General features: G+C 37.5%; 3 protein-coding genes across 4 annotated transcripts; all 3 read right to left on the bottom strand.

Moving 5' to 3' along the window:
- Positions 1–235: 235 nt before the first annotated feature.
- LOC104878763 (RING-H2 finger protein ATL80) lies at positions 236–625 on the bottom strand. The gene has a single exon (XM_010649391.1). The coding sequence runs from the start codon at positions 623–625 to the stop codon at positions 236–238; it is 390 nt and encodes a 129-aa protein (XP_010647693.1).
- A 1,165-nt stretch (positions 626–1,790) lies between these two features.
- LOC100241875 (glutamate receptor 3.2) lies at positions 1,791–7,092 on the bottom strand. Its single transcript, XM_002279863.4, has 6 exons — positions 5,567–7,092; positions 4,107–5,446; positions 3,731–4,008; positions 3,103–3,134; positions 2,610–3,004; positions 1,791–2,515 (listed from the first exon to the last, which is right to left on the bottom strand). Exons 1-6 carry the CDS (start codon positions 5,814–5,816, stop codon positions 2,057–2,059), a joined length of 2,754 nt encoding a protein of 917 aa, XP_002279899.1. The 5' UTR covers positions 5,817–7,092; the 3' UTR covers positions 1,791–2,056.
- An 861-nt stretch (positions 7,093–7,953) lies between these two features.
- On the bottom strand, positions 7,954–11,657 carry LOC100247004 (probable anion transporter 5-like). Of its 2 annotated transcripts, none has more exons than XM_059735818.1 (2): positions 11,184–11,657; positions 7,954–10,052 (listed from the first exon to the last, which is right to left on the bottom strand). In XM_059735818.1, exon 2 carries the CDS (start codon positions 9,888–9,890, stop codon positions 8,562–8,564), a length of 1,329 nt encoding a protein of 442 aa, XP_059591801.1. In that variant the 5' UTR covers positions 9,891–10,052; positions 11,184–11,657; the 3' UTR covers positions 7,954–8,561. The 2 variants fall into 2 exon arrangements, with proteins under 2 accessions (XP_059591801.1, XP_059591802.1); XM_059735819.1 differs by having other exon boundaries at positions 7,954–10,015.
- Between the last annotated feature and the right edge of the window lie 1,527 nt (positions 11,658–13,184).

Genomic DNA, 13,184 nt, shown 5'->3' with positions numbered 1-13,184 from the left:
TGAGAGAGAGAGAGAAATTTTGTTTTGAATAAATGATTATTCTTCCATGGCACATGGTATAATAATGTAGTTTTGAATAATCATTGTTTTGAATAAATGAGAGAGAGAGAGAGAGAGAGAGAGATTTTGTTTTGAATAAATGATTACACCGCACATGATATAACAATGTTAAAAAGTTGTTCTCAAAAACTTTTTATCATGACTATATTGAGATTGCGCTTCAGCCTGAGCCGCACTATCGCCTACTGGGCTCCGCCAGAATCTGCCGACACGACGAGCTCCGCCGCATCCACCTCTCTATGCACTTCACATGGAACCCATGACCACACTGCGGCATCACGCTCATCTCATCTCCCTTCATAAACTCTGTCAAACATATTGCACACTCCCCCACTTTTCCGTCGCCGCCGGTGTATCTCACTCTGGGGACTGACGAGAGAATCCTCTCCTCCTTTGGACCCCCGTTTGGCGGCGACTGCGCCGTGGAGCTGCTCGCTGCGGTGTTCCCACCGCCGTGGTGGTAGAAGTAGCGGAGGCAGACGCAGCGGCCCACCACTAGGAGGCCGACGGCGCAGATTAGAGCGGATACGAAGGCGACCGAGACGAAGATATTATACCCCTCCATTTTCGCCGGAGTGGGGGGTTCCGCGCCGCAATTGAGTTGCCGCCGGCGAGAAGCTTATTCAGATGAGGCATCTGAAAGAGAGCGCTTTATTTCCTTTTGTAAGAAACGTGTGAAGGTTTATATATATATTAAAAATAAATAAATTTAAATATCTAATAATTAAAATAACCCTTCACTCAAATTTGTATTTTTTTTTTATTATGATGTAAATTCTTTGATTTATTTGGTAGATGAAACATGAAGATTGCATTTAATGGAAAAGAAAAAAAAAAGGAAAAAAGTGAAAAAAAAATTAAAAATATGTTTAATCTAAATAATTTTTTTTTTTACTTTTAAAATTTATTTATCTCCCCTTTTAATTTCAAATAAGCAACTGTAACTTCATTCTTTTCCTTTTTTTAATAGCAAACCAAATAAGGAAGTGAATAATTCAAATATATGATTAGCAAAAGATTTAAGCCGTTAAATATATATATATGGTGAGATTTAAGACGTTGAATAAAAATATAAATAAATGAGACCAAAATATTGATGAAAATAAATAAAAATATGAAAATTTAGCTTGACTGCAATACATGGACAAAACAAATAAAATTATTGTGGTTTATGAATAATATGGATATGTACAATTAAATTGTACAAATAATAAGACCTAAAAATGTGTTAATAAACGGGATCAAACTAAAAAACTAAAAATAAATTAGACTTAAATACTAAAAATTTAAATTTAAATTCTAAGGAAAGAAACGAAACATGCACTATTTACAAATTATGGATGAAAAGAGAACAAAAAAAACCTATTTTCACGGAGAATAATGCATATTGGAGAAAATAATTTCCATTTCATGCACTGGAATAATGCTTACCTCGCATTACCAGAGAATGTATTAGAAACAGAAAATTATTTTTTAAAAAAGTTACTAAAATGGAACCAGGACCCAGGACCCTACCTTTCCCCATTGTAGACCATCCCTTTCTCCATCTCTCCATTGCAGAATATGTTGTCTGAAACTCTGTTACAAACTCCCACACCCTCTTTAGAGTCCTAGACACCTGGGTCACATGGGCTTGTCCCCTCTACCTCACACTTAAATAGTAGAAAGGCTTAAACTCAAGACCTGTTGGCTATTCCGGAGAGAGAGCTTTAGTAATCAGAGCAGCCATATACTGTAAAAGATTCACAAATGATCAATGATTCTGATCATTCCTCAACTGACATTATCATATATGGATTTCAGGATCTACATTTGAGTATGGTGTGTTTGTATTGACAATCAAAACACCTACAGTATACAGCCTCGAGGGAGGGGAAAAAAGGGAAGAAAAAGAAAGGAAAAGGAAAGCATGGTAATGACATTCGATGAAAATTGTATGGAATGATGATACAGTTGTGACTGGCAGCACTAGTTTAATTAAAGACAAGTGTTCCCATTAAATCTCTGATGGGAGATCTGTTTGTTTTGTTCTCGTGGATCCATTTCTTGATTTGTCTTCCCTGCCATTGGAATCTAAAGACATGTCTCCGCGTTTTCTTTTGGACTTGGCTTTTGATACCTCTGCCTTGTTATCAACAAATGATAGGAATGTTTGAAGGCGTGCAGAGAGAGAGCTGCCATGGCTGGAAGGACTTGCTTCAGAAAACTGCTTGCTGAATTGGCGTACCATCATGCAGAAGTATACAAGGAGAGCAAGGAAGCATGCAATCCCACAGATGAGGAAAAGGCCCCAGAAGCTCTGGAACTGAAGTTGGTCAGATCCAAGCTGAGAGTTGTCTGAACAAACTTTATTTTTCAGCCACTTATCATGGATTCTTTGAAGATCACCGTTCTCTGATAGTGTGAGGATGGCAGTTGACAAGTCAACAGTTAAGGAAGAGTCTCTTGGAAATGCCTAAGAAGAAACAAATGTCAAGATGGTAGAACTAATCCCTTAAACAGATTGAACGAGAAACATTTCATGAACTTAAATGTGTCAAGATACTCACAAATCCCCACCCGCTTCTAGTGAACTGAGGCCCTACAATTGAGAACTTGCAGTGGCTGGCAAGGAAGACTTCTATGTAGGGTCGTTCATCAACCACAGCAGCGACAGTTCCATTCTCAAGGGCAGTGGCATATTCTTCTGGTGAGCCAAGAGCAATGAGTCTAGATTTAGGGATGTCAAGTTCGTCACTTAAATAGTTCTCTGCAAAGGACCCTACTTGGAATCCAATACGATCATTGCTAGTTATCAATGTTTCAATTCCTTTAATGGATGAAGATAGTTGTTGCACAGTCAGGATTGATGTCAGGCTTGCAGTGTAGCTTGAGTTGATTATCAGAACTACAAAAAGCCAGATGATCAGCACCATACGCCCGAGTGAGCTTACTGTGTTTTCTCCTGAAAAATTGAAGGAAAACAAAGTTCATACAATAGGCCAAGCTTCTATGAGTCCATTGTAAAAGATAAATAGGAACAGGGAGGGTAAGCAGACTTACTATGGGAAAAAAACAGGGTTGAGAAGGAAAACCTGCAAGAAATAAAGGCACATGAATTATAAAAGAGCAAATCAGGTGAAAAGTGAGAAGAATACTTGGCTCTTTGGATGGATGGGTTGCAACATCAAAAATATGATTTCTCAAGGGACTCAGTCCCTGGTTAATAGTTCTTTCTACTGGCTATGAATGATTTATAGTACATTGATTAGAAAGGGAGTTCATTTATTTTCCGCTTTTAGTGTTTCTACAATTCATATCTTTATGGTCTTACCTATTCATCCCACATCACCAAATAATGCATTACCCCTTGATGATGAAAATGTCAAAAGAACTAGGAACCTCCTTTATATAGGCCTATCATCTGCTAGAATGTTTTTGCTTTTACTCTCTGGGATTCTTTTTCTTTACAGGGAGTAGTTGTGGGGGTTGGAGGAGCGGTGGTGGCGGTTTGGGAGGTGTTGTTAACTTAAAAACCTCTATTGAAGTATTAAGAAAACATGTAACCAAAGTTTCAGTTGTAATGGCAATCTAAGAACACAAAAATGAGCCCTCACAGTGATGATGTAATGCCTTCTACATTCAACAGAAGTTGTTAGGCCTATAAAAAATTAAGGTATGAAGTACTCACCATAACATTGTGACAATCTGTTTCTTAGGTGGCCCCCTGAAATCATCATTGATCCGATGTTCGAGAATCCACACAACTGCTCCCACAATAAGGAAAAATGATGCTGTTATACCCCACATCAATGGACTAAAAGGCTTCAAGAAAGCCCAAGCACTTGAGTTCAGCTTCTTGACTGGGGCCACTACAACTAGGCCTGATTCTATATATGGCTGAGTAAAATCCACAGCCTTTGTACGATTGGTGACAATTGCAATGTCCCCAACAGCAGCATCGAAGTCCTGTAGACACAAAAACACAGAATCAATAGAGATCAACATATACCTACACTTGGTATTTAATGTATAACAAAAATATTGGATATTAAAACTATACTCACATTAGAGGCAACCTTGTATACAAGCTGGTTGTAGTTCGGGTTTTCCAGACCATCCCCAAACAGAACAAACTTATATGGGACTGCATATGGGAGCAAGGCTATTGCAGCAGTGAATACATCAATGCAATATCCATGGAGGTCATCAGTATCTTTTCCTTTTGACACAAAATCACGATAACTAACCCGGTTTGGAACTCCAATCCTTAGATGTCTCCCATTGTTTGGAAAGACCCACCCACGAGGCTTCTTTGTTATTTCACCAGGCCATAATACATCATACAACTGTTGGTTTGATCTTGAACGGTTAGGCGGTTTTGCATAAAGCGTATCTGGAGATGCAACAGAGAGCCCAGAATAGTCAGACCAGTATCCAAGCTGCCTGAATCCAGTTCCAACTACATTAATGACCTCATATGCAGGATGTACCGGGGATCTGTCTGGACCAAATCGTAGAGGGCCAGTTAAACCTGTCCTATTGATCTGCAGTATGTTCTTAAGCAACTGCTGTCCCCCATCAAAAATGCTCAATGCACCAAGATTCAGTTCTCCTGCCACCAAGGCAGTCCCAGATGTAATATTGGAGAATGAGATGGTGCCACCCTGATCGAAAAATGTTTTAAGTGCATAAGTAATCATCCAAACAGTATCATAGGCATATAAACCATAAGGATTCAAACCAATAGTTCCATTACTCAGATGGTTCCACCTAGATGAAAACTCCCTTTTCTTTTTTGAATCAGGTGTATGAGGACGAAGTGTGAGAACTCCTTGGATCGAATCGGCAGTCTTGGAGGAAAGCGGAGTAGAATCTAGTATGGTAGATAGCCAAGTAGAAGCTATCCAAACATAACCACTCTCCATCATCCCAAGGTATTTGGCAACATCAAAAACCAAAAGACCTGTTTTGGAAAGAGTATGAAGAACAATTACTCGGGATTCCATCATTCGAACCTTCACCAATTCATTAAAAACCTGATCACGAGTTGCTTTTGGGTCAGGGGGAAGGGCTGCTTTGTAGGAGATTTTACACTGCCTTTCTGCAAGTTTATCACCTAATGTAGTTATCCCATTTCGGCTTTGATCATCATCAGAGTATACTGCAATAACCTCTCTCCATTCAAAATAACTAACCATATCTGCAATGGCAGTCATCTGGAATAGATCACTGGGAGCAGTTTGAATAAAGTAAGGGAACTGGAGAGGCGAGAGGGCCGGGTCCAGGGCTGTGAATGACAGTAGTGGAACATGAAGCTCATTTGCAAGATGTGAGAGTACATGGGCCATCACAGCACTTTGTGGACCAATAATAGCTACTGTGTCAGACTCCATGAATTGTAATGCTGCAATCAAACAAGGAATTGGAATCATAAGAATAAAGACATCTAACCTAGAAGATAACAGAGTAAGAAGATGAATAGTATATGAACAAACAAAAAATTTCAAAAAACAAAACAATTTACCCCCAACGATGCTGAGAAATCCGCTATAGTTGGAATCATGCAGGGTTATAGCCAGTTTTCTCCCACCAAGAATGCTTGGATCAGAATTCACATCTTGTTCAGCCGCCTTCATGGCTATCTTTGCAACTTTCCCATTGATAGTGCTAAATGTGAATATAGCTCCAATATTCACAACTTCAGGATTCAAAACCCCTTCAGTGTATCCTCTAATACAAAGGATCAAAAGCAACACAAGCCAAACCAGATTCATGGTGATCCTAAATGATGTACCTAACCACCATATTTCCAATACCAAAGAGACATCTTGAATTGAAATGTGAAATAAATAGAATAATCAACCCCATGTACTAATTTCTGTCAAACACTCAAGGGATTTTTTACCCATTAGTACCAGACCTATAAGCGACCCTAAACTAGAACAGCGGGAATACTACAATTATGTGCTAAAGAAATATTCCTAAAGAACAAGATGCGACCATTTAAATTTCCAACATGCAGATACCAATTGCAATTAAATAACTAAAAGAGGAGCAGAGGAAGTCACATCCCCAGAAGGAACAGACAGACCAAAAAAGCACAAATATTCCATACTAAACCAGCATCTTGGATAAACAAGAAATGCCCATCAAAGCATAACTCAAGAGAAACCAAATTTCAGGTGCTTTCAGGGTTTCCAAGGCATGACTCGCCTGTAGGGGAAAATTTGTATTTGGAATCAGTGGTAGATGAGGGAGGCACACGATCAACCATGTTAAAGGGAGGATGCATAGCAGAGGAATCACAGGCTTAGTGGCCATGAAAGGGCAATAAAATTAAAAAGTGGGAACAAAAGGAGAATACTCACAAGAAGATGGGTTGAGTTTCACATGAAAGTGAAGAATCCACTGAGCTCAGCAGTGGAGACTTTCCATTTCTTAATTATGAGAATACTTGTTGATAGGGAAAGGGAATAACTTGGCATCTGGCATCTGCAGCTTCCACTAGTGTTGTTTAGGGTACTAGAAAACCTACCAACCCCTATTGTGAAAAAATCTTTGGAGATATGGGTGGGAACATGGCAACCTCAGGAATTTGGGAGGATTGAGAGCTTGTGGTGGTGATGATGAATAAATGAGTGGAGACACCATGAAGAAGATGATGCTGGTTGGAGCCTTCTGTGGGGTTTTTTGTTTTATTACTCTAGTATTATGACGGTGAGGATGATGATGACAAAACGGATGATGGTGCATGAAGAAAAATTGGGCGCTTGCAGATTGGTTGGATGTGAAGGGAACTTTAACAGATTTTGTCTTCTTGAGAGCAGCAATGGTTTTCCGAAGTGAACAGGACCGTGAAAAAATAATATACTTGGTTTATATTGTCTAGAGTACTCTGATGGTGGTGGAAAGGCCAAAACTGGTGAGAGCCCTCTTCTCATGGTGGATTGGTTGAGTGAAATTGACGGCTTGGCTCCTTCTTCTCCCAGTTGCAGATCCCAAAATTTCAACACATGCCATAGGCAAAAAAAAAATGTTGAGTTTAATACAACATTTTTTTCCTTTTTGTCCTCACCACTTGAATGTGATTTGTGCATGTCATTTTCTACGAAGAAAAGGTCCCATACGGCATTTGAAAACATGCCAAAAAGGAAATATTCCGTGAATATAATCACGCCCACAGCCACCAAATGTTGGGTTGCCCACAGCTTTACATGGTTCCATCACTTCCATCACAATACTCCATTCCTGGGCAGGTAAGATTTGAGAATTTGATGGTGCTGCATAGTGGTAAGCCATGGCATACAAATGCATAAACTATAAGTGGGTCAATGCTGCCACAACTCGTGGATGATTTCTCCTGCTTTTTAACATGCCTATAGGTCAAGAACATCATTACTTATCCTAATGGGATTTTAACTTTCTCTATCATCCTAATGGAACTTTAACTTATGTACTTGTTATAAAACTTGTACATTTATTCATTAGAATGTGGGGCCTAAAAAAACCCAGAAAAATAATAGTCTTTTGCAACTTTCCTTTTTATACGAGAGCTAGACAAATTTTATAGGGACTGATGGCTGAAAAAAGGAGTCCTGTTTAAGATCTGGGTGGCTGGTAATCACTGTCTGATCAACGTTTAACACACGCCATTTAGTAGCACTTAGAAGAGTTTAAGACCATTCTAATGAGAATGCAATGGTAAGATAGTCAAGATAGTTAACCTAGCTTCTACATTGAAAGATAGAGTCATGCAAGGGACCAGCACAAAGAAAAGAATGTAAGCAGAAAATCATCCTTCTAAGTATGGAGTACCGTAGTTTGACTGGGGATTGTTAAAGCACAAACCATGGACAAAAGAAATTTTCACTCCAATGGTTTTATAACTACTAGAGTTCATCATCCACAAACTGTAAAAGAACAGCCTTGCCGTATTACCTTGGATCCTGTATTGCTTTTTCCCAAGACTGTAAATGAAATTTCATGATCTACAGAGAGAAAGCAATGACAAATATCTTAAGAATAGAACTTCATGGCCTTCTATGACTCAGCCACAACTTAAATGTTTGCTGTTCTACAAATATCAGCAGTATTATGTAGTTAGGTATGATTTAAATGGGTCCTTGCAATAATGTCTGGTAAAACAGAAAGCAGAAACTGGCAGCATGTCACAAAATCCAGTCAGCCATAACAGTTGTTCAGGAGGTTTCGAGCTCATCTTCTGGTACTTCTAATTTTTCTGTATAATCTGTCAATTGCACCAGGACATGCCAAGATAATGGCAATATTTCACGTGTTGTAACAAAACCGGCTCACTTGGGGCATTGGTGTCTAAACAATACAAGGAAATAAGCTTTGCATGATTCACAATGGTAAATCAATAACGGATGTTTTCTACCTATCCAATTAAGCAAACCACTTTCAAATCTTTTTTGGTGCTTGAATTTCAATATTTGCTCATGCTGGCATTGATGAAAATATTCATAAGCCACACAGAATCTACACAGAACCAGCCTCCCTCAGTCAAAAATTCTCTCCCCGGTCGAGAATAGTAAGAACACAAAAGAACTGAAAATGCAGAGCAACCCTGGGATGAAAAACACTAATCTCCAGCTTTCTGGACCTGAAAGATCAGAATTAGCGATTTGAGCAGCTTCAAGAAGTTTGCCAGTGAGGTCAACACCAACAATGCCAGCTAGTGTCCCAGCAGTATTAGAAACCCCCATGACAATTCCTGCATATCTTGGAGCAACATCCATATGATTCACAGCAAACCCAGCTCTCCCTAGAGCCAAGAAACCAAGAGCCAAAGAAGAACAAAACACAGCCCCACCAGAAGTTCTGAACGTGGGAAGTGCCATCAACGCAAGAGAAGCTACTATAAATCCTATGGTGTTCAAGAACTTCCTGGTTTTAGTCACAGACATGATCCTCTTCGTGATCAAATGGTCAGCAACCACCCCACCAATGTTTGAGAAAATGAACATGTTGAGATAAGGCAACATCTTAGAAGAACCCATTTCCTGAAGACTAAGACGGAGGCCTAGCTCAAAGTATGTGGGCAACCAGTTCATCAGCACATACAAGGCGTAATGAAATGTGAAATTATTCACCACAATTGCCCAAACTGGCAAGCTAATGAAAATCCGCTTCCATGGGATTTTGGAAGTTTTGACAGAATTTCCTCCATTCTCCACTTTTACCTTCTGACTTCCTCTCATTGGCAACAATGATTCCCCAAAACCAGAGGCAGTGGCTTTTGGGTATTCAGCTCGAGGAGGGTCACTGGCATATTTGAGCCACAGTAGAGACCACATTGCACCTAATGTTGCTTCAGCAAAAAATACGGATTGGGGGCCCCTGTACTTCACCAAGCTTGGAAGTACAAGCATTCCTGCAGCTGCCCCTAGGTACATCCCAGAAGTTGTGAGAGAAACAGATCTAGACCTTTCATGGGGTGGGACCCATTGTGCAAGAACAGTGTGGATGGAGGGGAAAATGAACCCTTGTGCCACACCGACGAGCAAGCGGGCCATCACTATGAGCCTGACATGATTTGGGTCCAATGGGAATAAAGCACAAGTTAACGACCATAACACAAATGAGAGGAGAAGAACACGCCTTCCTCCTAGTTTCTGTGCTGCCCATCCTCCGGGCACCTGTGAACAAGCATACCCATAGTAAAAGGTAGAAAGTATTGTGCCTTTGCTTGATTGGTTTACCCCAGCAGCATCAGCAGCAACGGTATAGGCAATTGAGAAGCCCACACGCTCTACATAACAAACACATGTGGAGATGAACGTCAAAATAACAATCAAGTAACGCTTTGGAAATTTCAGCCTCCCCATGCTTTGGGATTAGTCTCTGTGCAAAAGGCACACTTCTGCTCCACCTTTTCAGTAGTTTTTTGGTCGGCCACTTTTCAACAAATCTAAGATCGTGCCTTCAGAATCCTTCCAGATACTAGCGAAACCTGGATAAAAAGTATAAATGGAGTGTCTAACTCATTCCTGTCAACGTATGGTAATATGGACAACAAATTAGTAGCTTGTAAACTGTGTCCAAAAAATTGAAAGTGATAGAAAAATTACAGAGAGCTATAACTCCAACGTACCAATGGTTTACCAGATATACAACAGCAACTTACAACGTTTAAGGAACCCAAGCAGGTTATCTCAAACTTGGTTCTATTTATCTAGTTTACAACATTGTTATGGCTGGTTAGGTAAAATGTAAAAATGAAGCCAAAATTTGTTATAAGCAAGGATTATCATCACCACCAAACAAGTCCTTTATTTGGAGCATCCTAAGCAAGGGTGTGGGAAATTATCCATGTAAAAGGATGGATACTACGCACAGCATAGCCCAAATGGGAAGTAAATAACTAAATAATAGAAATCTCTCCAATGACTTGGAATAACCCCCAGAGGTCTTGATGCTCTGTGTCTCGAAGGATAAGCACAAGAAGCTTTGATTCTGAAATCCTCAAATCTTCAAATGTTTGCTTAAATTCCCACTTCAACCCACATCCTATTCAATGCTAGATTGACTAATATGATTTTCTAGATTAAAATTTTGAAGAAAAAAAAAATATTAGGATCCATGTCATTCATTGTTCATTGCAATGCAGTTACCCTCTAGTCAACATAGCAAAATACTTTAGGGTAGACAGCATTTTATCCAACATCTAAAACAGGAATGCACTAAAAGGAACTCTATACAACCAATATTCACGAGAAATGAAAAAGAAAACTGTTAATGGAACCACAATCACCAGAAAACCATGAAAATGCAACTGTCAACTAGCAAACCACATATCCCAATTGCAAATTAAATTTGACAAATGTAGAAAATTTCAAACTAGAGTACCTGATAAAAATGCAGATTAAGTTCAATTCAAAAATGGATCTGGGTCAGATGAGGTAAAAAAAAATCCATTCAATCGACAATAAATGAAAAACCTCGAAAAAACCCCATAAACTAAATCACATCCAATTGGTTCTTCCTGAGATAGACAAACAAATGGACTTTTCTGGGGAATTTTGATGAACACATGGTAGGCATTCTGATGAGAAGACACACACCCAGCAAAGAAGACTCGAAACAAAGAAAACCCATAATGCGAAAAGGATCAAACGTACCCGAAAACCAAAATGGGTCAGCACAATGTTTTCCCTCCTTGAATTTGGCGATTTCATTTCCCCTCAAACATGGAGGTGGGTGCCGCACAAAAAAATGAAAAACCCTAAACGAAGTCAACGATGAGCTCGTACCAGTAATAAACAGGTGAAAAAAACTTCACGTGTTCTCAGAGTCAGAGACAGCTTGTAGACTGCTGCCATTCACTATACGCGATTGAAAGCACAAAAATCAGAAACAAAAAATTTAAAAATGTACTGAAAATATCACAATCAGAAATAATAATAATTATTATAATTATAATAAATAAATAAATTTTGGGGTTTTTATTTTCAGTGGTTGGTGTGAGTTGTGAGTGAGATGAGTGTTAGTTGGAACTCATTGCCTTTGAGCATAAACCCTCAAATCCATGGTTGGATTTACTGAAAGATCCAATTCTTCTTCATCAACATGCCAACTCCCAAAATGGACAACGAATTTTGTTAAATTTGGTATTAGGAGTTGGTGGACATTGGATAAGTAAATAAAAATATATATATATATTTATGAAAGATAAGGATAATTATGATATTTTTCCTACGTGTCATTGCCTTATACCTAATTTACAATATCTTAATTTCATTTTTTTCATACTTTTATTTAATCTATAATAGCATGAATGTTTCTTTCTCTAATAGCATGAATTTCGTTATACATTTTCAATGACTAACATTACAAGTACAATAAATACCAAATAAATGCATTGAAATTTTTTTAATTATAATCCAATACTAATATCAATACGTGAGTATAATACCCTTTTCTGATACAATTTTCCTATTTTCAAAGTTATTGTAAGTTCTCACTTCTTAAAATATATATTTACATAATAAATAATCGATTAAAATAGATAAAATACTTTTTATATTTATGAATTTGTCTCTTCTTATATTTTTATTTGAAAAATAATCAATTTTTGATATAAATATTTTTACTTATTTCAAGTATTGATAATATATTTAAAAAATAATTATTATTTAAAAAAATAATAATAATGAGTTGTTAAATTTTCAAAATTAAGCTCCGAAATTTTAACCAAATAACTCTTTATGTAAAGACCAAGTCCAAATAGCACCTTCAAATGTGTAAATTTATCAAATGTTTTGGGTTGGATGGGAATGTGCCCTGTGGGCTTGACAATGTCTTCAAATAATGACACTATATCTTTATATATATATATATACTTGAAAAAGGAACAAAGCCAATTATGTCATGTTGAGATATTCTTGGATGTGGGAAGTGATTACTTTTGAGGAATCATTCAAATTGATGGGCTGTTTTTTTTCTTTTTCTTTTTTTTTTCTTTTTTTTTTCTTTTTTTTTAAAGGTTGCTTTGATACTTATCTTGGAGATTGTACCAAGAATTTGAATCAAGAATGATCAAATAATTTCTTTGTTCAACTCAGCCCACAGAATGATATCAAGGAATATTTGATGTCACTGTACAAATATTGACATTATGGGCAGTGTGTACTTTTTGGGAATTTTCTTGTGATATCAAAATTTCTTGCATGAAAACACAACAACCCATTTGAGATCTAGGGGTCTTGGATGAAGGGTTGCTTTTGTTTCAATGGAAGACTTATTTTTTTTTTCTTTTAATTTTATATATATTTTTGGTATCATAATTATAAATCTATTTTTAATTTTGATAATATTTTTTATATTTTAATCACATTCTTATTTTTATTTTGTCGGTATGGAAATAAAATTAGACCACGACATTTGCCAAGATTTAATGTAGACTTCATCCATGATATCAATTAATGAAGAAAGCTAAGTATAAATCTTTCATTTGGTTAATCATAACTTTAATAAAAATGTAATAGGAATCCCAATGTTGACTTTTTCTTTTTTTTCTTTTTTTTTTTTGTGAAATTACAAACTATGAAATCCCACTTTAAACTAAGAAAAGAGCCCCCAACTAAAACCTTGCTTTAATCAAACCAACCATGTTTCTCTTT

Source organism: Vitis vinifera, chromosome 3 (assembly GCF_030704535.1).
Source record: "Vitis vinifera cultivar Pinot Noir 40024 chromosome 3, ASM3070453v1".
In the NCBI taxonomy this organism is placed as follows: domain Eukaryota; kingdom Viridiplantae; phylum Streptophyta; class Magnoliopsida; order Vitales; family Vitaceae; genus Vitis; species Vitis vinifera.
The sequence above is the reverse complement of the archived record's forward strand: the minus strand, read 5'-3'. Positions and strand labels throughout refer to the sequence as shown.